This window comes from Manis pentadactyla, chromosome 9 (genome assembly GCF_030020395.1).
Source record: "Manis pentadactyla isolate mManPen7 chromosome 9, mManPen7.hap1, whole genome shotgun sequence".
NCBI lineage: Eukaryota > Metazoa > Chordata > Mammalia > Pholidota > Manidae > Manis > Manis pentadactyla.
Window position 1 is genome coordinate 13,026,765 of NC_080027.1, and position 22,961 is coordinate 13,049,725.

The window sequence follows — 22,961 nt, forward strand, 5'->3', positions numbered from 1 at the left end:
CTGAAACAATCCCTTCTTTTTTTTCCCAGTAACCTCCTTGTCCTGCCCCCTTTTGCCTATAAAGTCCTTCCATTTTGTACAGTGCCTGAGAACTCCCTTCTATTTACTAGCTGGGATCCTGCCAGATCCATGAATTGTTGAATAAAGCCAATTAGATCTTAAAATGTACTCAGTTGAATCTTGTGTTTTATCACTAGAAAACCACACAGAAACATCTCTGTCCTGCCTGAGGGAGCCCAGACAGTGCTCGCAGAAAGATGGACAAATATGGGGCTTAAGTTGTGCCTCCTTCTCTGCAAACGAGACTAAAAATATCTCCACCCTGACAGAGGAGGAGGGCATGCATCAGCAGATTTCTCTGGATCAAAACATGCTGTTCCAGGAAACATCAGTAAACAAGACCTTAGATGCCTGGGTGGAGCTGGTTGGTGATGGGCACGCCCCTTCCTGGGGGGTTGCAGAAGTCTGCCCCTTCCAAGGTAGCCCACCCAGGGGCCCAGGGTTGGAGGGGGAGGACTGGAAAGGGCCCCTTGGGCAACATCCGGATTTCAGGGTCAGGGCCCAGGTACCAAGTCCTTTCTCACGGCCATAACCACCTCCCCATCATATTCTGAAGCCAGCTTAGCTCAGTTCTTCCAAACACATACCATCCCAGGAAAGGACCCAGATTTCCTAAGGAGCCCCTGGGCAAGGGAGAGAAGGCGGTGAGAAAGGAGTGGTACTTCAGGTTCTCACCCATGCCAGGATATGGCAGTTTGGGGGCCACTGCTTGAGAATGTGACAGAACATTGCCCTGTCCCCTGCAAATCCAGTTCCAGAGCTGTGGTGGCCTCCAAGGTCACCTTGGGCTCCTCACTCCCGGAGGCCCTCAGAGGAAGCCTTTTTCCCCTCTGTGCTGTGAAGCCTGTCGTCTCAGGGCCTGGGTGAGGAAACTGCAGTCGGCGCACGGTGGGGAGCAGCCCCTACAGGAACCACAACCCAGACCCCACCCGTGGCCCCTCCACTCTCCTGCCCTGGCAGGAAGCTGGGCCTCAGCCTGGGCTCCAGTGGTCAGCCCCCACCTCCCTGTGGCTCGGGACACACTCTCAACCTCTCCCAGTGGCCTTACAGGTTCCCACTCAAATTCTGATGGATATGGTTCTGCCTGGAAGGCTCTTGACCCCATGGCCACCTGCCAGCTATCCCTGAGCTCCTTCAGGCCTCTGCTCAGGGTGGCCTCTGTGAGCCCTGGCCCCACTGCCCCACTGGGTTTGAGCACCTTAAGGGAGGGGTTTCTGTGTGTTTTGCCCTCTGCTGGGTCTGTGTCCATAGTCCCTGACACACAGCGGACCTCAGTAAATGTGCTGAAACATTTTATAAAGGTTGCTCTTCCACTGCGAGGCCCTCAGTAAATGTGTGTGGTATTTTCCAAACTACTGAAGGAAGGGAGTGAGTCCCCAGGTCAGCGGCAGCCCCGCGGACTCGATGGCAGCCCCAGATCTGGAGGCCTGCCTAGCCCTGGGCTCCCAGACCAGGAGACAAGGACGGGGCTGGGGGCTGCTTCCTGGGGACCGGGTCCTGGCGGCTCGCAGGGAGTGCTGGGCCGGGCTGCAGGAACCAGGGGACCCTTGCTCTGCCAAAGCTGGCAGAAGGCACTTGAGGGAGAGGGCACTGAAGTTGGAGACCCCACAGACCCTGGTATACAAAGCAGAAGAGGAGATGGACACCCCCATTCCCTGCCTGAATTTTCTGGGCCCATGTGGGCCAAAGGCAGGGAACCTGAGGGAGGGGTTAGTAGGGAGGAGCCCCCTAGTTGGGACCCTTGTCTCCTCTTTGGGGTTGGGGTCTGTGGGGACTGAGAAGTCCCTGATGCCCTTTCCTGGGGGCCTCTCCTCTGGGGCTAGGCCTCAGGCCACTCCTCCACAACTTTGATGGTGTCAGTCCCCTGTCCAGAGCTCTGGGACACCTGGCCACATACACCCCCATGTCCCGGGCATCAGGCCCTCAGTGTCCCAGCTCTGCGGACCCCTCCCCTTCCCTGAGCCTTTGCCCAAGCTGACCTCCTGCCTGGAGCTCACCCTGCCTTTCTCCTGATAACTCCTTCACTGGTTGACAGTCCCCTCCTGTGTCCTGAATTCCCTGTTCCCAAGTGCTCACCAGACCCACCTGCTCCCCTCCCCACATGCTGAGCGCCTGTGTCCTTGCTCCCCAACCCCAGCAGAGGAGGGGCCTGGGGAAAGAGGGGCCTGGTCTCACAAGCCTTGCCTCCCTCAGCCACTGCTGTGCTCCACCAGTGACCCCCCCCCAGACCTCCTCAGTCCCTGTTGTTAAGCAAGTCCCAGCTTTCCTAAGCCCCACGCTTTGGCCTGTGCCCACCTTGCCAGCCTCTTCTCCTAGCCCCACCCACCAGGAATCCTGGTAACAGCTCCTCTGGGCAGGGAGCTGAACATAGCTGACATCCCGCTAACTCCCAGCCCTTGGTTTGCCCAGACCCCGAGAAACCCTCTCCCTTCTCTGGGGCCTGCCTGAGCCACCCACTCCCCCTGAGCCTTGTCTTGTTGCTATAGTGACCCTGCCAGAGTACGGGTGGTCCAGACTGTCCCTGAACCTCTGAAGGAGATTTTTCTGCTCTGACTACCCCTTGGCCCACCTAAGCAGCTTCTGTAAGCAAGGTGTACGCGGCGCCAGGGCTTCTGCTTCTGTGGGCAAAGTAGAAACCCTGAGTGGTTCCATCGACCTGGAGGCTGCTGACCTTGACACTGTGAGGGAGGCCTATGCTCTCACTGGCCTGGAAAGTCAGTGGCAACCACCACCCCTTCCATCAGATGCCAAGGTCAAATGAGCAGAGGACACAAAATCTTCCCAGAGAATAGCTGGGACTATTATTGTCTCTCTTGCAAATTTTATTTATGACAAATAGTTTAAAATAGCTGGAGGGCTCAGTGTGGGGGGGAGGCAGGTGCTGAGAGAAGGGCCGGCATAGCTGGGAAGCCGGTGGGGCCTGCTCCTGCCACCCTGTCAGAGCAAAAGGGAGCTGAGCAGCCCCAGGTGTGCCCACCCCACCTCCTGGATTCCCCAAATAGCCCTAGTTTTAAAGATTTTTAAATTTGGTTTTCATTTCACAGAAAAAAAATTCCAAAGCATAACCTGCTGGTGGGACGTGGATCATGGTCTTGGAAATGGGGGTGCAAGTAGGAAACCCAGGAGAAACCCTGTGTCTAGTGCTCTCAGAGGTCTAAGCTGCCAGGTGGTGGTGGCCAGGGGCTGGGACGTCTGCTCTGAGAGGGGGTGGGCATGCAGTGCTTGACCGAAGGCCACCCAAACTCCGCCCCAGGTTCCAGGCTGTGTGTAGACCTGGGCGAGAGGTGCCAACTCACTGCCTTTGCAGCTGAGCTGGAGGAGGAAAGGGCGGGCTTAGCTGCCCCCTGCTGGCCACAGCCGGACCAGCAACCTGCTGCCAGTAACGGAGGCTGACTGGATCTCCCCAACTCCCCACCGAATTGGCAGCCTGGTGGAGGCAAGAAAAATAGCTGACCTTGAGACAACAGGCTTGCTGCTTACAACTGAAGTCCTGCCCCCATGCCGTCTCACTTTGCTCCATTTGTCTCAGTCCTACGGAGCCAGTCACACTCTCCTCCAGGAAGCCTTCCTGGATCACTGACTCTCTCTGTTGGCTGTTTCCTGTCACGTGTTGGGTATGGCCAGCTCATCTGTTGGGAAATCACCTGTGCGCAAAGTGGCTTGTTTTCCTTCTCCCAGCGTTCCCATCTCCAGTGACCCCTGAAAGGATTCTGAGCTGACATTCTCTTGGGCAACTTGGTCACTAATTGTGTAACTCTTCATGCAGGGGCATCTAGAACTGCCCACCGACATGGACCTGTGCCTGACACCGACACTGCAGCCCTCTTCTGGAAGAGAGCCTCCTTGGTCATCGGGCTGTAGCTTTTCTGGTCCCAGCGGGGCCTCTTGCCTCCCGCGGGCGTCTGCATGTGTCAGCACACTGTTGGCCACCACAGCACAGAGCAGGGTCCTCCTCCCGTGGACGAATCTGAGCTGGCCTCCTGGCACTAGCCCAGGTAGGCTGGGATTGAGAAGGCCTGCGGGAGTGTGTTCCAGGTGCCACGAGTAATGGAGAGGAGCCCACAAATGCCCTCGTCTCAGAAGGGGTAACAGGACTGCCTGTGCTGGTTGTTCCAGTGACCTCTGCTGCCCGCGTTCTGAAGCATTAAGGAGTGTCTGGGGGACACGAAGACACTGTCCCGCTGTGCTGACCCCCATGGGTAGTCTTGGTAGGGCGAGGGTGGAAGCTCTGTGGACTTGGGGGGGGATTGGGAAGCCAAGGTGAGGAGGAAGCGGGTGAAGGGTACTGAGCAAAGGCCCCAAGGTGGGAGACAGCAGTTCTAGAAAGGTGTGTTCTAGAAACGTGTAGCTCACATTTCTGGTGGGTAGGGACCCATTCAGGACTTGTGCAGCCTGAAGCTAAAATAATTTTAGGGACCCTTTACAAGAAAAATAATTTTTAAAATTCTACTTTTGCAAATTTTACAAAACCATTGAACACACTGCTGGGCCCTCCCAGAGCCTTGCAAGAGCATCATACAAAGCAGAACGCCCTGAAGCCTGACCATTCATTCCAGGTGACTCAGCCTCTGGGCAGGCCCATGTCTGCGTAGCAGGATGGGGCTGCTGTTCACACCATCAAGATGTTGCTGACCACCTGTTCAGAGCCTGGGTTTGGGGGCTGGTGCCACTTCATAGGAATGTATAAACCAGGGCACTGCCTCAGGGTGCCTAGAGTGTGGGCAGCTTGCCTACCTGGAAGAGGGCACAGAGCTCTTCACAAACCAGGAAGGTAACTCCCAGGAACCTTCTAGCAGCCATCTTGCAACACAAAGCTGAGCTCTGCACCAGGATCTAGCTCCCAGAGGGCTCTCTCCCCCATCCCCTTTGGCCAGAGTGACCTGCATTGCGCCAGCCTGGAGCATTAGTTCCTCCGTGTTGCTGGCACAGTCCCCAGGCAGCCTCAGCCTTCACAGCCCGGCAGCTGCTGCTGCTCACCTGGCCCCCCCACAGGGAGGTAATGAGGTCCAGTCAGAGACCCACAGAGGAGGATGTCACCGGCCTGCAGCACAAAGCAGGGAGGGCTGGGGTGGTGTGGTAGGTAGACTAAACCCCCCTAGGTGTCCGTACCCTGATCCTGAGAGCCTGGGAATGTTAGGTTAGGTGGGAAAGGGGGATTAAAGTTACTCATCAGCTGACTTTGTAAGGGAGATTATTCTGGGTCATCCACGCTGGCCCAACATAATCATGACGGTCTTCAAGCAGGGAAGAGGAAGGCAGACGGCAGGGATGTGAGGAGGGCAGGCCAGTCACTGCGTGCCGCGAGGACCCCACTCACCTCCACCAGCTCGGAAGCTGGAGGAAGGGGCCACGAGCCAAGGGATCTCGGTGGCCTCTAGAAGTTGGAAAAGGCAAAGAAACGGGTTTTCCCCTAGAGCCTCCGGAAGGAACCAGCCCTGTTGATCTTAGTCCAGGAGGCTCATTCTGACCTCCATTCCTGTAGGTAATGGACGTGTGCTGTTTTCAGCCACTAAAATTGCAGTCATGCGTTACAGCAGCCATAGATTCACACAGGGCAAGGGCAGATGGGCCTGGGTGAGGGGAAGGAGCTCGAGGCCTGCAAGGCCCCGGGCTGTTGGCGCCCCCTTACCCACCAGAGTGGGGAGGTCTGAGCCATCTTGGGCCTTGGCCTCCCGCGTGGACCCTCTTCTCCCTCCCGGCTTTCCAGCCACAGGACTTGAAGTGGAGACTTAGGTCGGCACCTCACATATGTGCCCACACTCATGGCCTCACGCTGCCCTAGCCAGGTGGGGGCTCCACAGAAGACAAGGCACCATTCGCTGTCACAGACGCCCGAGGCAGGAGGCCCCGGTCCCAGGACGGGGCGTCACTGCCGTGGGACGCGTGGCTTCCTCCTCCCAGTTGCCACAATGTTCAGTGCGAAGCCCGTCCCCGAACAGCGCTCACCCTACAGGGCCACAGCCCTGGCCAACCACCGAGACCGGAGAACTTCACTCCAGCTGCTCCAGTCGTGTTCAGCTTGGCGAGCCTGCAGGGCTGCGTATTTCATACAAAGCAAATATGCAACCTGTAATAGCTCTGGGCTGTAATTACCACACGCTCTGATCTCCCACCAGAAATCACCATAAAGTTTGCTGGAAATGGACTTTATTGATGAGTCACATGATACAAAAGAATGAGAATATTCAAAGGACACTTAATAAAAACACTGATTTGTCCCAAAGGGCAGGCAGGCCAGGTGACAGCACAATAGATGCTTAGAAAACAGAAGGCTGAGGAATGAAAACAAGTAGTCTGTGTACACACACACACACACACACACACACACACACACACACACTCCCCACGGGCTCAGCCCATCAGGTGAGAATTCCCCTTGGCATTAACAGCACATGGGACGAGACGGACCAGACAGACGGGGCAGCCAGTGAGCTCGAGTGACTCCAGGAGGGGAGGTGGATGTCCTCTGGCTGGGACACCTGTTTATTATGACAAACAACAAAAGGCACACCCACCTCCAAGCATCTGGAGTGTTCAAAAGCCGCCAAGGGGGGAGGCGAGTGGGCTCTGACATCTGGAGACAAGAGGCGCACGCTTCCTCCCCTTGGCTCCACAGGGAAGGGGAGACAAAGCAAAGCCCTGAGCTGGGCCTGGCCTGTCTCCTTCCGGTGGAAAGTCCCAGGAAGCGCCAGGAAGCGCCTGGGACCTACCAGCGGGGCCCACCCATGCAGGGGCTGGGGAGGCGCTCCTCTGGACCGACTCAGGGGCCAAAGGCTGGAGGGCAGAGCTGGGGAAGGGCTGTGCCCAGAGCCACGTCTGGCCTCCTGCGTCCTGGGATAGAGACTTGTGTGGGCTGGGCCAGGGCCAGGCCACATGGCAACACAGTGCCGGTGCTGCCTCAGAAGGAGAGCCCCCAGTCTAAGGCCGGGGGCGGTTCTCTCAAGTTGCCACAGTTCACAGTCTTCATGGCACCAGAGCAGATGACAAAACAGCAAAACTGCAAATGGAAGCCCCAGGGGCTTTGGGAACTTCTTAGAATGACACGTGTAGGCCTGCTGGGCTCACTGGTCCATAGGACCGCTACCACCCAGCACAGTACATCAGCAAAGACCAGCAAAAAGGCACTTTTCTTCTGGTTAGTGTTGCCTGCCTGAGAGGCCCGAGTGAGGGGCACAGGGCACTTCCTTGCCAGGCCAGGCCCAGCTCCCTCCAGTGCCATCCAGCCAGGGAGGATAGGAGTGGAGGGGCCTCACCTCCCGTTCTTGCTGAGGTTCAAGCCAAGGAGGCCCCTCCCCACCCCCCCTCAGCCCCCCAACACAGTGATGGCCCAGCCTGGCAGCAGGGGCTGGGTGGAATGCTGGCGAAGGAATGTGAGCATGTGGTCACCCAAGTCCAGGGAACAGACCAAAGACCGGACCTACGGGGCCTGAGCCCTATTCCTCGGCCACCTGCCATCAGAGCTGCCACCAGGGACTTCAGAACAGGGACATTGTTCATCTTGAGAGGACACAAAAAGTGAGTCCCTGGGTAGGAAGGGTGACCAGGGCCTGATCAAATGATCCTGAGACAGCAGCGGGGCCTGTGGCTCAGGGGAAGGGCAGGCAGTCTGCAAGTGGGACGCTGTGGGAGTCCCCAGCCAGCTCTGCACGGCCCAGGCTCCCTCCCAGGCAGGGGGTCACCTCACCCTCTGAGGCAGCCCTCCTCCCAGCACAAGGGCCCCAGCCTGGGCCCGTGCAGTGCCCTCAGCCCTGCTCCAGGCTGCCGGCCGGCTGCACCATGGTGTAACTCCCCTGGCTCGCAGATAGCTGCCGGCTGAAGAAGGACGTGGTGCGCTTCGGTTTGACTCGCTTGATCTGCTCGCCTGTCAGGGGTTAGAGGAACACGCTGCGGGGAGGCGTCCGAGGTGAGGTGCCCAGGCCCGAGGAAGCCCGGCTTCTGGCTCTGGTGGGACGGCTCCTTCAGGGGCCAGTCACACTGAGGTCCCTCCGCACACCCGCCAACTTGCTGAGCCTCAGTCCCCTACCCAACTCTCCTACCAGTGACAAGATGGGTTTGTGTTTGATGCTGGGCCAGCTGTGGTGTCTGAGGACTTTTGCTAAAATCTGTTCAAGAACAGACCAAAGAAACAAAACACCTAAAATATACATAGTTGGCTGAAGGTAAGCCTCAGCAGGATAAGATTTCTTACAAGTTAAAACTTCAAGCCATGTGATCAAGGTCAATTATCAGCCATCATAAATCATATTGATAATGCACCTTTGATATGATGTGATAAAAATGGCACTTTATCTGATGATCTTCCCCCTCAAAACCCATAGCCCCAGTCTAAGCATGAAAAAAACATCAGACATGTTCTAGTGAAGGGCACCCTACAATATCCCTGACCAGTCCTCCAAAATGTCAAGGTCATCACAAACAGGGCAAGTCCGGGAAATGTCCCAGCCCAGAGGGGCCTAAGCAGACATGACAACTCAGTGCGGTGTGGCGTCCCGGATGGGGTCCCAGGGCAGAGGAAGGGCGTTAGGTTAGAACTAAGGACTTCACAGTTAATAGTGTCATATCAATGTTGGTTCATTGATGATAACAAAATACAACACATTCATATAAGATGTGAATTAAAAATATCAAGCACCAAAAGAAAAATAGGCAACATGAACAGTAATTCAGGAAAAAAACATAAATGATAAAATGTATAAAAATGGTCCAACTTCACTAGTATTCAAGCAGGAACCCAAACAAGCTCTTTCAGGAAGGTTAACACCCACCATGGGTGCGGGCGCGGAAGGCAGGTGCTGCCCTCTCTCAGAAGGGTACCTGTGCGCACACCCAGCAACCCCATTCGAAGGAATTATCCTGAGGCCACAGTTTCAGATTCCAAGTAAAAAATCAGCTGCAAGTATGTTGTTTGTAGGAGCTGAAAACTAGGAATAACTGCTGTCTAACGACGGGGCCGTGTGCATGTAACTGTGCTGCCCTGAGGCTGTCTGCAACTTTGCTAACAATCATGTTACTGAAAAATGCTTTTGCTCCCTCTGACTGTAAACACAACTTGCTTGTTGTAAAAAATGTAAATGCTATGAGGAAGCACACAGAAAAACTAAAAGTCACAGCAATCCAGCAGAGCCGAGGACGTTCCCTCTTCACACACTCGAATGTGGTGTCGCGTGCTGCTGTGCTGTTGCCGGGCTTTTTCTACTCAGTATTATTTTGTGGGTGCCCTGCCATTGAGATGTAGGTCTCTGGCACTGCACTAAAAAAAAAACTTTTTATTTTGGAACGATTCTAGACTTATAGAGAAGTCACAAAGATAATAAAACAAGAGTTCCTATATTACACTCATCCAACCTCCCCTTGTGTTAGTATCCCCCGTTTCCATAGTCGGCTTGCCAAAGCTGAGATATGAACATTGGTATAATATTATTAACTCAACTACAGACTTGTGGATTTCACCAGTTTTTCCACAAATGTCCTCTGTCTGGTTTAGGACCCGATCCAAGAGACCACATCGCATTTTTACCAGCTGCCCTAACCTCACAGGACCCAGCCCCATCATTTCTGTACCCACACCTATAATATCAGACATGGGTAGCTTGTAGTTTTCCACATCTGGACACTTCCGCAGTGAACAGATCTGTGGATGCAGCAGTAAGAAGGGACAGAAAAGGACTCACTGCCAGGGCCCCAGAGGTTCCAATGCCCAGTCACATAACTGTGGCCTCAGCAGATGTGACACCCAGCCCTCCAGCCTTTCAGCCAGGTTCCTGCCTGCTGGAGGCTAACTCACCGTATCTGGAATTGCTCTGCACCTCCCTACACTCTGGGGCTCCGCATGCACACCTACGTGCACCGGTGTGTCTGCGTGCATGTGTATACCACAAAGGGGCTGCTCACCCTCCTCCACGTAGTCAATGGTGGAGAGGTACTGGACCCGGCTGCACACCACGCTGCTCTGCCTCCGCAGCTGGGGGCGCTTCATGGGAGACGGCAAGGCGCTGGTGGCCGAGGGGGCACCAGACACGCTCTCCTGGGGGACAATGGGCTCTGCAGCCTGGTTCAGCTCGATGCAGTACTCAATGAGGCTGCTCATCAGTTCCGCCTAGGGAGGGGAGAGGGGCCAGGGTGAGGCACGGAGGTGAGCCCCGGCGCAGGCCCAGCCTTTCCACAGCCCTGCAGCGCGGCACGAAGCAGAGGTCCCCTGCCCTCTGGTGGAGGAGGCACAGGAGGGAGCAAACACAATCTACACAAGGAAGGAAAGGGGGCGGGGGTGAGTCCCACCGGGGGGCACTTCTCAGTCCTGGTAGATGATCGGGGGTCCCAGGTCTGGGAGGTGGGGTGGGGAAGAGAGTTCTTGTGGGAGGGCCCAGGCCTTCACTGCGGGAACCCCAGCGGTAAGGTTCAAGCAGGCAGGTCACGCTCAGGGGTGACAGGATGTGGGGGTCCCTGGTGGGGCAGGGCTGGCAGGGAGCTCAAAAGGTCTCCTGGGCTACTGGTTCTATTTCTTCATCTGAAAGGTGCTACATGAGTTTCCTCTGGGAAAATCTGTTGAGCTATACACTTAGGATCTGGGCACTTTTCTATATATATATTATTTTAGTAAAACATTTACTTAAAAAAAAGACTAGTGGTGTAGAAATTATGAAGTCATCCACAGAAGGGGGGTGGCAGCTGAGTATTCGAGGGCATGAGAGGGAAGAGCTCAGGGACGCAAGGGCAGGGAGAGAGCGCCCTCCAGAGAGGCCACCACGGCAGAGGACGGGGCTTCCCAGGAGCACGTGGCCAGGCTGAGAGGAAGCGGGGGGCAGGGGTCTGTGCACTGACTGGGGGTGGCAAAGCAGAGGCCCCAGCTGGTGTGCAGGAGGGGTGCAGGGGCGGGGGCTGGCTGCTGAGCGGTGAGGAGCAGACGTGTGGCTATGGGGTCCAGAGACCCGAGATGGTGGATGAAGCACGTGTGCTTCCAGGGATGGGAGCCCTGGACATGTCTGCGGGCTCAGGAGCAAGGAACCGTCCAGAAAGGCCATGCGGGAAGGGCTCTAGAATGAGCAGGACAGGGATGGAGACAGGGTCGGACTGAACGGAGGAAGAAGCAGAGGCTCTGAGGGCCTAACGCTCCAAGCCTGCCCCCCATCTGAGAGCACCCGACTCGTGGGGCCCCGGGGACAGAAGCCAGGGTGGCCGGTCACACAGCACTGGGAAGCCCTCAGCAACAGGCACCATGACTGCAGCTGCCACCCAGCGTGGTGTGGCATCTCTGGAGCAGGCCTTCCACTCAGAGGGGTGGCTCCAGGTCAGCGGAGCTCCCCTGCCCTGCTCCCCAGGCCTCAGCACCCCCCTCGCCTCCTTGCCAGCTGGCTTGGAGCCTCTAATGGTCTGTCCAGCTCCCAACCCCAGTGCTCGCAACACCACCGCTACCTGCTTGGAGTAGATCTTGAGGAGCTTGTTGACTGGTGTGCCTTCATTGTCCCCATCGAACTCCAGCCACAGGACAGACTCCTCCTCCTCGGGGGAGGTGTGGTCCCACGACAGCTCCTGGAAGCGCAGGCCCAGCAGGACGTGCTGGCCGGTGGGAGATGCAGAGCTGGGACTCCCATGGGCAGAGGCCTGGACCCCTACCCCGCCCTGTGTGGGTACCACCGGGAGGGCACACCTGGCCAGACTATTTACCTCCAAGGCTGAGTCTAAATTTGTGTGAGGTTGTCTAAGGAGGGAAGCCCCTGCTTTCATCAGACCCACAAAAGGGGCCGAGAACCCCTAACCCACAGCACTTCTCACCAGTGTGTCAAGCCCTGGGAACTGGGGCAGGTGGGGAGGGAAGACCCTTCCTGTGGGATCCGCTGGTGGCTGACCATCAGCTGGTGGTCCTCTCAGCAGGAGGCTGAGCTGGTCCCAGCATGTTGCGGCTCCGAGGCCCAGGAGGGCCTGTGATCTATCTCTGGGCACAACCAGAAGTCACCCAAAATATTTCTGCTGGCTTAGGAGGGACTCCTGCCCAGGTGCAGAGAACCCACCCCCCTGGGAGGGCTACCAGCATGGCCTTCTACACAGGTAGCCAAGGGATAGCCAGCGCCGTGTGCCGGAGATGCAGGCTTCAGTCTAGCAGGCCTCCCAGCCGTGGTGCCTTTCTGGGAACTCCCCACCCAATCTTCAGCTATTAGTCAGACAGAGCGACCAGGCCCTCCCTGCCGGATTTCTTCCTCTCAGAGGCATGAATCCCAGCAGCGGCCTCCTCGTACCCTGGACACCCCCATGCCCAGCATGCTGGGCAGAAAAACTGATCCAGAACAGACCCCAGGACGTCTGGGGAAGTCCCAGGGGCATCTGAGAGAGGGAGGCCAGACAGGCTACCTACCCGCCCCCAGGCCAGCCACAGGCCCAGGGGAACCGGGAAGGCCTGCGTAGGGGGCCCCTCTCCCACTCTCCACCAAGCACACCATCGCACCCGTAAGGAACTGGAGGTACCTTCTCCCGGCTGTCGATGACATGCACGCCCTCCAGGCTGATGGCCACAACTACAGGCTTCCGCCTGCCCCGGGGCAAAAAGCCCTGGGCTGGCTTGTCCACCTCGCCGTGGAAGAAGGCACACCTGGGGAGGGAACCAGTTAGCTTGGCCCCCCCAGCAGCAAGGACAGCCCAGGGCAGGGTTCGCCCACCACAGAACACTCTGGCCAGGCCCTGGTGGGCACCTAAGAAGCTTCAGCTGCTCAGGTGACTGAAGGTTAATGGAAACCTGACCTGGTGGAAGGAAAGCTGAGGGGGGTGAGAGAGAGGCATTGTGGAGGTGGTGGCATCTGAGCTGGTCATGCAGGATGGGAGGAGGTACTGGTGGTGGAGGGAGGATGGGCACCACAGGCAGAAAGAGGATCGGGAACCTGGGTATGGGACAAAGCAAGTTATATTCAGGGAACCACCAGAAACCGGGTTGGGACTGAGTCGGCTGGAGGTGGCCAGGGCGGGGACAGCCCCACTGCCCACTGTCCTCCAGACCAAAACCCTTCAGCAGCAGGTGGAGTCAAGGCTGCACCTGCTTGGGGCCCACCAGCAGCTTTAGGGCTTGATTCTGAGAAGGGGACACATGAGCGGCCTTGGGACGTCGACCCACTGCCACAAACAGAGTGGCCACTCGCCTGCCCTCATCCTTCAGCTTGGCTGGTAGGGACCCTCCCGCTTTGCTGGCCAGGCTCCTTGTCCTTCTCAGGCCTGATCCACACTCACTTTCTTGGCCATCTCTTGAGACTCCTAGCTTCAAACACTATCCAAATGCTGATGACCCCCCAACTACTACATGACCCTAGACACAGAAACTCAAGTGTCCACTTGGAATACCCACCTTCCCTGACCTGCCGTACTGCACAGTCCCATCTCAACCAATGACGATGCCAACCTCCAACTGCCAGACACCTGGAGTCCTATGCCTCTTCTATTGCACACCTATCTCGCAAGTTCCGTCTACTCCACTCTCAACACCTCCAGAACCTAATCACGTCTCGCCTCCTGTTACCACCATCTGACCTGAGCCCTATCACCTCTTTGTCATGTTGTCAGGCTGTCCTCTCTGGTGGCCGGGCTGCTGCCCCTGCCCACCTGCAATCTGTCCTCTACTCGTACTGCTCACTGTTTCTCCACTAAAGCGTCCACTTCATCAGGCAGGGGCCACAGTCTCCGCTCAAAGCAGTGTCACCAGCACCAAGAGTGGGGCCCACAGGAGGGCACAGAGCTGTCGGCTAGGTGCTGGCATCGTGAAGGAGAACCAGCTAAAGGGACGGTCAGCAGGTCCACTGACCAAGTGACTGCGGGTGGAAGGAAAGGACCTGCCGGGGTGTCCTGGCCTGTGACGGGGGGAGAAGACAAGTGTCCGGCGTGGGGCCCAAGGTGCTGGCATGAAGACACACCTCACGTGAGGATGTTGCTCAGCTGGAGCGGACGGGCTCGCTGGCAGGCTGCAAAGGCCGAAACAGACTGTGCTGTCAGGGGACGGGGACGGGAGACCCCTGGGCATGGCTGCCCCTGACGACAGCAGCCAGGGAACCTCACCCGTAGAAGGGCAGCTCGTGGCACTTGAGGAGGTAGGAGCGGTAGTGGGTGCTCAGGGAGGCCTCGCACTCGCTGTGGCTGCCGGCCGTTTCCTTCACCTTGCGGTAGGCATTCAGCAGGCCCTGCTCACCGGTCCCAGCCTTGGCCCCACGGCCCCTCAGGGCAGCAAAGAGCCCGTGGCCCCGCTTACAGAGGTGGGCGGGGAGGAAGGAGTCCAGCTTCTCCCTACGGAGGAGGAAAGACGGATGCTCGGCATTGGGGTTCTGGGGCTGGGGGCCTGGCCGGAGGTCCCGGCCCTTGGGCTGTGGGCACGCTCATGGGGGAGGGCAGGCAGGGCCCTGGACGCAGCCAGCCGGGATCCCAGTGCCGCCATCCCGGGAGCACGCCCAGCTGGCAAGACGCCTGGAGGAAAGGTAGGGAGACGGGGATGAGTGCTGAAACTAGGCCCGCCTCAGACCCAGACTGGCGGGAGGGTTCCCGAGCTGTCTGCGTCGCTGGGTCAGGTGAGGGTTCCTGAACTGGTGGGACTTTTACAACCGAACGATGGCACAAGTGACCTAGAGCTACCAATATTTTGTTCTGCCAAACAGGAACATTTTTAACACCCCACCAACCTATAACCTGTCAGCGCAGGTTCATGAAAGAAAGGTCATTTTCAAACACACACACACACACACACACACACAGCACGAGTCCTGGGGCAGCTGCTTCCCCGTCTCGACTGCCGGTGGCCGTGGACCACGCACTAGCCGCTCCACGTGACCTGCGGTTAGAGCTGTCTTGAGCAGCAAGCGCCCTTCCCAAAGCTGGGTTTCTTTGTGTGTAAGATAAGGACACGAATTCCTACTTACAAGGAGGGCACTACATGTGCCTGGCATGCAGCTGGCACCAAAGTGTGGCTAAGGTGGTCATTTTCACTGGGTGGGGGGCGGGGAGCCGTCTCAGCTGGGGCTCTGGAGCACCGAAGACCTCAGGCCACAAGGAGGGGGTGGCCAGCCCAGTGGGAGGGCGAGGAGAGGAAGGAACCAGGGCTGGCCTGGAGAGGCCCAACCACAGGGCAGCATGAGGAGGTGGCCCCGGGGGCTGTCACCCTCTCGGGGCTGCGATGGCATTTTGGTCACAGTGCCCTCACATCCCTTCCTCTGGCTACGCTCACTTGTCATTTGGAACCCAGCCAGCCTTCCCACTCTCTGCCCACGGGGTCTGTGCAGGTTTGTGGTGGGCCCCAAGGGAGGCTCGGCGCCTCCGCCAATCCATGCCCTGGCCGCTGTGTCTCCCCTGGGTGGACCTGGGACTCAGCCAGGGGAAGGGGGCCATCAGGTGAGTGTGAGGACTCTGGCTGTGTGAGGGAAGAAGCCTCCCCGTTCCAATGTATAGGAGCCTGTCCGAGTGTGAGCTGACCCAGAGGACGCGGGGCTGCGCCAGGACAGTGAGGACGGGGTCGGGGGTCCCATCGGAGCCCCTGCACCTCCACCACTCCCGGGCCTGTTCCTTGCTTGAGCTGGCAATGTCCTGCAAATCCAGTTTGAGAGAGATTTGCTACCACCTGCAGCAGGAACAAACATGCCCATCGAGAGGACCAGGACCCCTGAGGCCACTGACCTCAAGCCAGCTCAGCTGGGAACCCTCAGGCTTGCCTGGCCCAGAGCAGTCCCCGCTGGGCCCCGCTGTTAGTCACCCAGCACAGGCCCCTGTCTCAGCACCTCCTCTCCCCCAGCACAGCGTGCCCTGCAGGGTGGGAGTTGGGAGGAGCTCTGGGTCTAGGAACTCCTAAAAAGTTCATCATCACTGAAATGTTCTCTCATCCTCAGGATCATGTCCACAGAGGTCAGAGAGTGGCCCGGTCTGCTTCCAGGGCACACTGGTGGCCCAGCTCGTAGGGCTGGTGCCTGGGCTTCAGCTGCACCTTGGCAGGATGACAGGGGAAATGACCCTCATGACCCGAGGCCTTGCCAATGCACACAGCAAAGAGCACGGCTTCTTCAGAGGGGGTGGGAAGTGCAGATCAGGCACGCCACAGTGTCTGGGGAATGGGGCTCATCCCTGGAGTTTGGGACTAAGTGGACTGTCACTCATGACTGGGGTCATTTGGTCACCTGGCTGTGACCCCAGACCAAACCCAACTCCTTTGGAGGTCAGGTTCCACCCTCATGAACACCTGGGGCTCTCACAGATGGCACTTCACCAAAGTCCCCCACTGCCCAGGCCCCTCAGCCCAGAACAGGCGAGGAAAACAAGGCTCAGAGAGGCAGGTGACGTGCTCAAGGGCACAGTGTAGGACCCTGCGAGATCACTTGTCAGCATGATTCCAGAGCAGCCCTCCCCACCCATGCCCCTGCCTCGGGGCGCCGGCCCTCACCTCAAGGCACAGGCAGCAGGCTGGCCCGGCTGGTAGGGCCCGAGCTGCACTCGGCACACCAGGGCACCCAGGGCCTCGCAGTCTTCCACGTCGCATGGGTACCGCGCAGCCAGCACATTGCCCTTGGCCTCCTCATAGAGCAGCCGCAAGACCTCCTCATCATGGATCTGTGGGCCAGTGTGGCAGAGAGGGGCTGGGGCACCAGCATCCAGGGGTCTAGGGACAAGGGGACACTGGACACTGGGCGCCAGACCTGGGTGGCACCGCCGGGGCTCGCTGCCTCACCTGGAGCTCCCGCTGCTTTGGGAAGAACACGTTCCTTCGGAACTGCAGGGAAGGCTCATCTGGGGAGAGAGGCTGGGGTCACTTCCTGGCGGCCCCTCAACAGCCAAGCCTCCCCCCATGACAAGCCCAGGCCCCCACCCTCACCCAGCATGACTGAGGAAATTTGAGGGCTCTCCAGAGATGGTTTATCTCCATGTACTCAAGGTCCCCCAGCCCACCCTCTCCTGGGCTCCCCCAGAATCCCTTCCTCCCCTGCCAGGGGTGGCTGGTGGAGCCTGGGGGAGATGGCGGCCTGGCCCTAGGCCAGGGCAGCTCCACCTGTGGGGGGAGGCCTGGCTGGGCTGGGAGACAGGGACGCACAGGTAGTGGCACTGACCCATGGCCACATCGTCGTCCGGGGCAACGGTGAAGCGCAACAACAGTTCTGGCCACTGGCGGCCCAGCTTGTAGGGCTGGTGCTTGGGCTTCAGCTGCACCTCTGCAGGATGACAGGGGAAGCGGCCTATGCAGCCTCTGACCAGTGCCACTGACCCCCAGTGACAAGAGCTACGATGATGGCAGTCATGGCCAGTGTTAACAGAGCAGGTACAAAGCATCCAGAACCACTTCAAGTGTCTATAGGCCCTGCAATACCCTACTCTTATTTTACCCACACAGAAAAACAAGCCTCAGAGAGGTTCAGGCTCCAGACAGGCTCAGCCTCTGACCATTCCCTACAGAGCCCAGGGTGGGCTGGAGTTGAGAGGCTGGGGCCGATGGAAGGTGCTGGGACAGATGGACCCAGCACTGCCATTAGGAAGCAGTGCCAGGAGCTGGTGACTGAAACCCAAAAGCCCGAAGGGCTGCTCCTGCCTCCTCCTGGCAGAGCTGGGCCTCCCCCCGCACCAGCCCCCACCTCCAGGTCTCCCGTGAGAGCCCCCGCTGACCTTCCAACCTGCAAACTCCTCGCCTGTCAGCCCACAGGCACCAGGCCGTCTTGCTCCCCCAACCCCTTCCCTTCTCTTGCTCCCTCTCCACTTGGCTCCTGCCTCATGACATTCCTCAGGCTTTCTTCAATCGCTTGAACTTCCCCAGCTTGTTTGTGCCTCTGGGCCTTTGCACTTGCTGTTCTTCCTGCCTCAGGCACTCGTGCCCCGGAAACCTCACAGGACTGGCTGGCTGAGGTCTCAGTTCAAGGGTCATCTTCTTCAGACCCTTAGCTAAGACAGCCCCTCTCCATCACCCTAGCACACCAACCACACCGTTATGCAGTTGCTTTGACAGCGTCTACCACTGACATCACCTCACTGTCCGTGCCCCACTGGCCAGTGCCACGCAGACAGGAGTGGCTCTGTCCCATTCACTGCTGAACCCCTGGCCTGCCACAGGTCCTCACCATGGATTGGCGGAATGACTGAGTTACCACTCATGGCCCCTCAACTCTGGGCTGTCAGCTGGCCTCAGGGTCCAACACACGGGGGATGACAGAAGTGCCTGTGGCCTTTGAGAAGCCTGAGGCCATTTCCAAGACATCTGGTGGTGAAGGAGGACCAGAGCTGGGCTGCGGGAGGCGCAGTGGCAACACCCCCACCACCCCCACCACCTGCCTTCTGACATTTTTCTCCCTGCTTCAGCCCTCCCCACCAGACAGCCAGGTACCTTGCCCTGCCAGCCTGGTGCCAAGGATCCTCATCTCTGTTTTTGGACTCCCAACTGGACCTTAATCTTAACCCCAAACAGCAGCCACAGTCTCCCTGCCAGCTTCCTCCCTGCCCACAGCCTCTCCATCCAACTCCTGCATCCAGTTTCGTACTCCTCCTTCCCCCATCGCTGCCCTGAATCTGATTTCTCAGGAGCTCCTCAGCCCTCATTTCCCACCTAGACCCTTGGCAATGCCCACCTGTCACCACCCCTGCCCAGGAGGGGATCATGCCATGCGCCCCCAGCAGCTCCATCCTCTCCCTTCCAGGGTGGGCTCCTCATCAACCCCACCCGCTCAGTGGGGTCTCTGCGCACGCACCATCTGCACACTCACGGGATGTCAGAGCTGGGAAGGCCTGGAGGTCATTCTCTCTACCGATGGGCAACTCAAGCCCAGAGAGAGACCGTGCCTGCCCGAGCCCCCCAGTGAGCGGCTGAGCCGGGAGGAGCCTTGTCCCCTCCACGCCTCCTGCACCGCACTTTACAATGCAGGTTCCCGAAGGGCAGGGGCACCTTCTGTGCCATTCCTTCTGTGCCATTCCCCACTGTACCCCAGCACCCAGATCACACCAGCAAGACGAGGGACGCTGAACATACTTGTGAAATGGACGAAGTAACAGACAAGCTGGGACCCCTGGACATGCTGTTGGGGTGCCTCTGGGCCTTTGCACTTGCTGCAGGGGCAGAGGAACTGGGGGTAGTGATGCCCTTCCTCTGCCCACAACCCAGCCCTGACCCCAAGCTCCAGCAGCTCAGAGGACTCCCCTTATCAGAGCAGGACTACACTGACCCTGTGGTCCCCACACTTCCAGATGGGGCCTTCCTGCCGGAAATATATCACCCAAATGAGACTGATAGTCCCTGGAGCCGTTCCATGCAGAGTGACAAGGGCACCAAGAAGACCAAACACTCCCCACACACCCAGCTTGAGGGTGGCTCCAGCAGACGGCACCCCTCCCTGCTCAAAGCCCCAGGGCAGCTGCCCTGGCTTCACCCACTGGGGGAGGGGAGACATCCAATGGTTCTGACAGGCCTAAGTCAAAGTTGAAGTGACCTTTCAGCCTTCCTGAGCCCAGCCTGGGAACAAAGTGGGCACTGAATTCCTGCTGGGGCCTCTAGCCACCCTCCTCCTGGGTGGGCGGTGCCCCAGGGTGACCTGCGCAGGCACACAGGCAGCCCATTCATGGTCCTGCGAGAGGGGAGCAGGAATGTGCCGAGGAGGGGGTGGGGGTGGAGGGCAGTGGGACGATGAAACAAGCTGCCTGGCTGCAGGGACAGGAGCTGGAGGCAGGCCAGTGGCCAGCCCCACAGAGCCGCCAACCCGGCTTTCCAAAGACACGAGCCAATGGACCACGGTCCGGACCAACAGCCCAGAGGGGGAAGGAAGGACAGCTGGACCGGGTGGGGAGCAGCCGGAGACTGGTCAGCAGGAAGAGGGTGGGTGAGAGCAGCAGCTAGGCAGGAAGCACCAAGGAGTGGGGGTGCCGGGAGGCGGGGGACAGGCACACTAGGGGCCCCAGGGACCAGTTACGCCTTCCCGCCTGTTCCTCTACAAAGGACAGTATTTAAGCTCAGCTCAGGAAACTTGCCTGGCCCTGGCACCAGTTGGGTTATCCTCTTCCCTGGCCCCCTTCCTGCCCAAGCGACCAGGCTAGAGGCCCAATTCAGGGTGTCCCCAGAACACAGCCTGAAAGGTCTGGAGGGCCCCCACCCCTGCTCCTGCTCCTCCCACCTTGGGATCTCAGCCTAAGAGGGCAAGACTTGCAGAAACTAGGCACGGCTGGGGGCTCCCTCGGCAGAGAAGTCAGGTTCCCACACGTCCTGCCCTCCCCACTCTCAGGAAAGGCCTCTTCCTCACAGGTGGCTGGCCCTACCTCCCCGCCCTCAAAGAGCAGGAGACCCTTCAAAGGGGCAGGCTGGGGGCGTCACCAGGCTTGTCTGACCTCAGTCCCACCACTCACTGGTTCACCACTCCAAATCTCAATTTCGTCATTCGTAGGACAGGGCTAGGCCACGAGGACAAGGTGGGATTCTCCTCAGACTGCTCAGCAGACAGACCCCCTTCCCTTCCTGCCCCTCTGGTCCTCTCCGATGCTCCAGGACTCCAGTACCACCAGGCCTGGAGGGCAGGCTCTGCCCCTCCTCTGCCACCCACAGAAAGGAAAGAGGCAGGGGCAGAGGAACCAGGCGTCCTCGCAGGGGTCTGGGTCCTGAAGGCGATGGTTGGCTCCAGGACACAGACACGTCCCGCCTTCCCCTAACGTACAGTGGCCAGAGATCCAGGAAGCTGCCCGCTCGCTCTGGGGCTTCTCCCTGCCAAGCCTTACCCAGCAGAGGGGAGACAAGCCAGAGCGCGAAGGCATCCAGGGCGACGTCTGGGAGCTGCAGGACATCACGGACGGCGCGGTGCAGCTCGTGGGCACTGAGTGAGGGCAGGCTCTCCACGGCCAGGGGCACCACTGTGTCGTCTGCCAGGTATACCAGCACATCAGCTGCTGCAATGGAGGCCAGGCGGGGTCAACGGGGCCCACTGCCCAGGCACAAGCATGCCACCCAGGCACCCCCTGTCCCCAACTGGGACGGAGTCCCCACCCACAACCTCTTGGGGTGACCGAGGCTACAATCCAGAAGCAGTGCTCCAGCACCCCAGAAGGACCCTGTGAAGAATGCTGTTTGTCAGAACTTATGCAAGACCCTCAAAACACCACTCTGGCCCAGGGACCAGCCAAGACCCACCCTAAACCCAAAGGTTCAAATTACAGCTGGATGCCACACCCCCACACCCTCCCCTGGCAGCCCCAAAGACTCTGCTGTGCTTCTCCCCTGAAAGGAGGACATTTCACAGGTGGGGACTGAGGCAGAGACAGGCTGACCCCATTCATTCAGAGGCTACAGGAGCCGGTGTATCAGGCTGGAAGTGGGGAGAGCTGATGATCCACCATTCTTCTTAGGCAAGTTGCTCTCTCTGGCCTACTCTAAAACGGAATAAAGGATTCCTACAGCCACCCTGGGGTAGAGCAAGTTCCAGGGCTCAGCTTCCTTAGGACTCTTCAAGACTCAAGACACCATGGCCTTTCTTAAATAGGCCAGAAGTATAACTAAAAAAAATTGAGCGCTCCTTTGTGACAGCCTGTGGGATTCCTATTTTGAGCCCTAAGCCAAAGGGAGACCCGTGGAAGAGCAGCCAGATTCAGATCCCCATCCCTGGAACCCCAAGCCCCACGAAGGGGCACTGAGCTTGGAGGCCAGTTTACACACTCAAGCTCCAGTCCTAGCCTGGACCTTGCCAGTTGGCTGAGTTCAGTAAGTCAGGGTGAGTGTCAGTTGCCTCACCTGTAATGGAGGGCTAATACCGCCTCACCCCTGCCAGAGAGTGGCTGTGAATCAAATGAAGTGAAGCATGTGACAGGTAAAGGCTTAGTTTATCATTAATGAAAGGTACAGGGTACAGGTGATAATCGTACTCACTGTGAGCACTTCATTAACGTACATAAATGTCAAAGCACTATGCTGCATACCTGAAACTAGTATTATCAACTATATTTCAATTAAAAGAAAACACAAGTGAAGGTGCTTTTTGGATCCCATCTGTTCGGCTCTAACAGTTACTTTCTTGAGAAATCATAAGATAACCTCCAGGAAGTTGGGATTCAGACCCACGTTTCAGGCAGGGAAAACTGAGGCAGCGAGGGCTCCAGAGCCCTGGGACTTAACCTCTCAAGGACCCAATTTCCTTCCTGTAAAATGAAGATGACTGACTTCTGCTTTCAAAAGGCTGTTTGTGAGAAAGAAATCAAAGAAAATGAATGTGTCATTTTTCATTCAGGAGATTTCATATTGAATTTCAGTCACATAACACACCCTTATTTTACAAATGAGGACAGATACAGAGTACCAAACGTGGCCAATAGCTCAGTGACAGAGCCCCGGTCCTGTGACTGACTTCTGTCACTTTTCCACACCTCAACATAAAATCCATTTTTTGACACATAAGATTCTCTTTAATCAAAGAGATGGCAAGTCAGGGCCACTTCCCCAGGAAGGTATGACAAGGAGATGGGGACAGGGACCAACCTCGGGCTCCCACGGAGGACACGCTGCTTCGATGGGATCGCTCGGCCGGGCCCGGCAGCCCGGCGCCGCCTTCCGCACCGTCCATCTGCAGAGGAAAAAAGAGAGAGCTGTTACTGGGGGTGCGGGGACGGGGTGCCGGGGAGCCCCCCAGCTCTCGCGGAGGACGGCGCTGGTGGGAGGATGAGGCGCGGGGTCGAAGCTGGGCTCGCCGGGATACCCAGGCAGGGTACGGCGCGCCCCGATCCGGGCCGGGGACCCGCGCAGGGCGTCGCCGCACTCTCACCTCTCAGGGACGGGGCGCCCGCCGCCCCAGCCGAAGCTACTGCCCTGCTGCCTCCAACCCACGGCTCCCGACCCGGCCGCAGCTCCGACTCCACGTCCAGCTCCGGGGGCTGGACGCGGAAGCTGGGGCAGAAGAAGCGCGGCGCACACAGCCCCGCCTCCCCAGCCTGCGGGAGCCAATCGGAGTCTGGAG

The 22,961-nt window shown here is 58.3% G+C and overlaps 1 protein-coding gene across 5 annotated transcripts; it reads right to left on the reverse strand.

The window, feature by feature from the left end:
- Window positions 1-6,190: 6,190 nt before the first annotated feature.
- FRMD8 (FERM domain containing 8) lies at window positions 6,191-22,929 on the reverse strand. Of its 5 annotated transcripts, none has more exons than XM_036928292.2 (11): window positions 22,770-22,929; window positions 22,487-22,571; window positions 20,740-20,907; window positions 17,109-17,258; window positions 16,733-16,791; window positions 16,448-16,614; window positions 14,089-14,313; window positions 12,517-12,640; window positions 11,470-11,613; window positions 9,952-10,156; window positions 6,191-7,921 (listed from the first exon to the last, which is right to left on the reverse strand). In XM_036928292.2, exons 2-11 carry the CDS (start codon window positions 22,569-22,571, stop codon window positions 7,803-7,805), a joined length of 1,446 nt encoding a protein of 481 aa, XP_036784187.2. In that variant the 5' UTR covers window positions 22,770-22,929; the 3' UTR covers window positions 6,191-7,802. The 5 variants fall into 5 exon arrangements, with proteins under 5 accessions (XP_036784187.2, XP_036784197.2, XP_057362888.1 ...); XM_036928302.2 differs by having other exon boundaries at window positions 17,109-17,210; window positions 22,770-22,928; XM_036928275.2 differs by lacking the exons at window positions 6,191-7,921; window positions 9,952-10,156 and adding an exon at window positions 10,175-11,090.
- Between the last annotated feature and the right edge of the window lie 32 nt (window positions 22,930-22,961).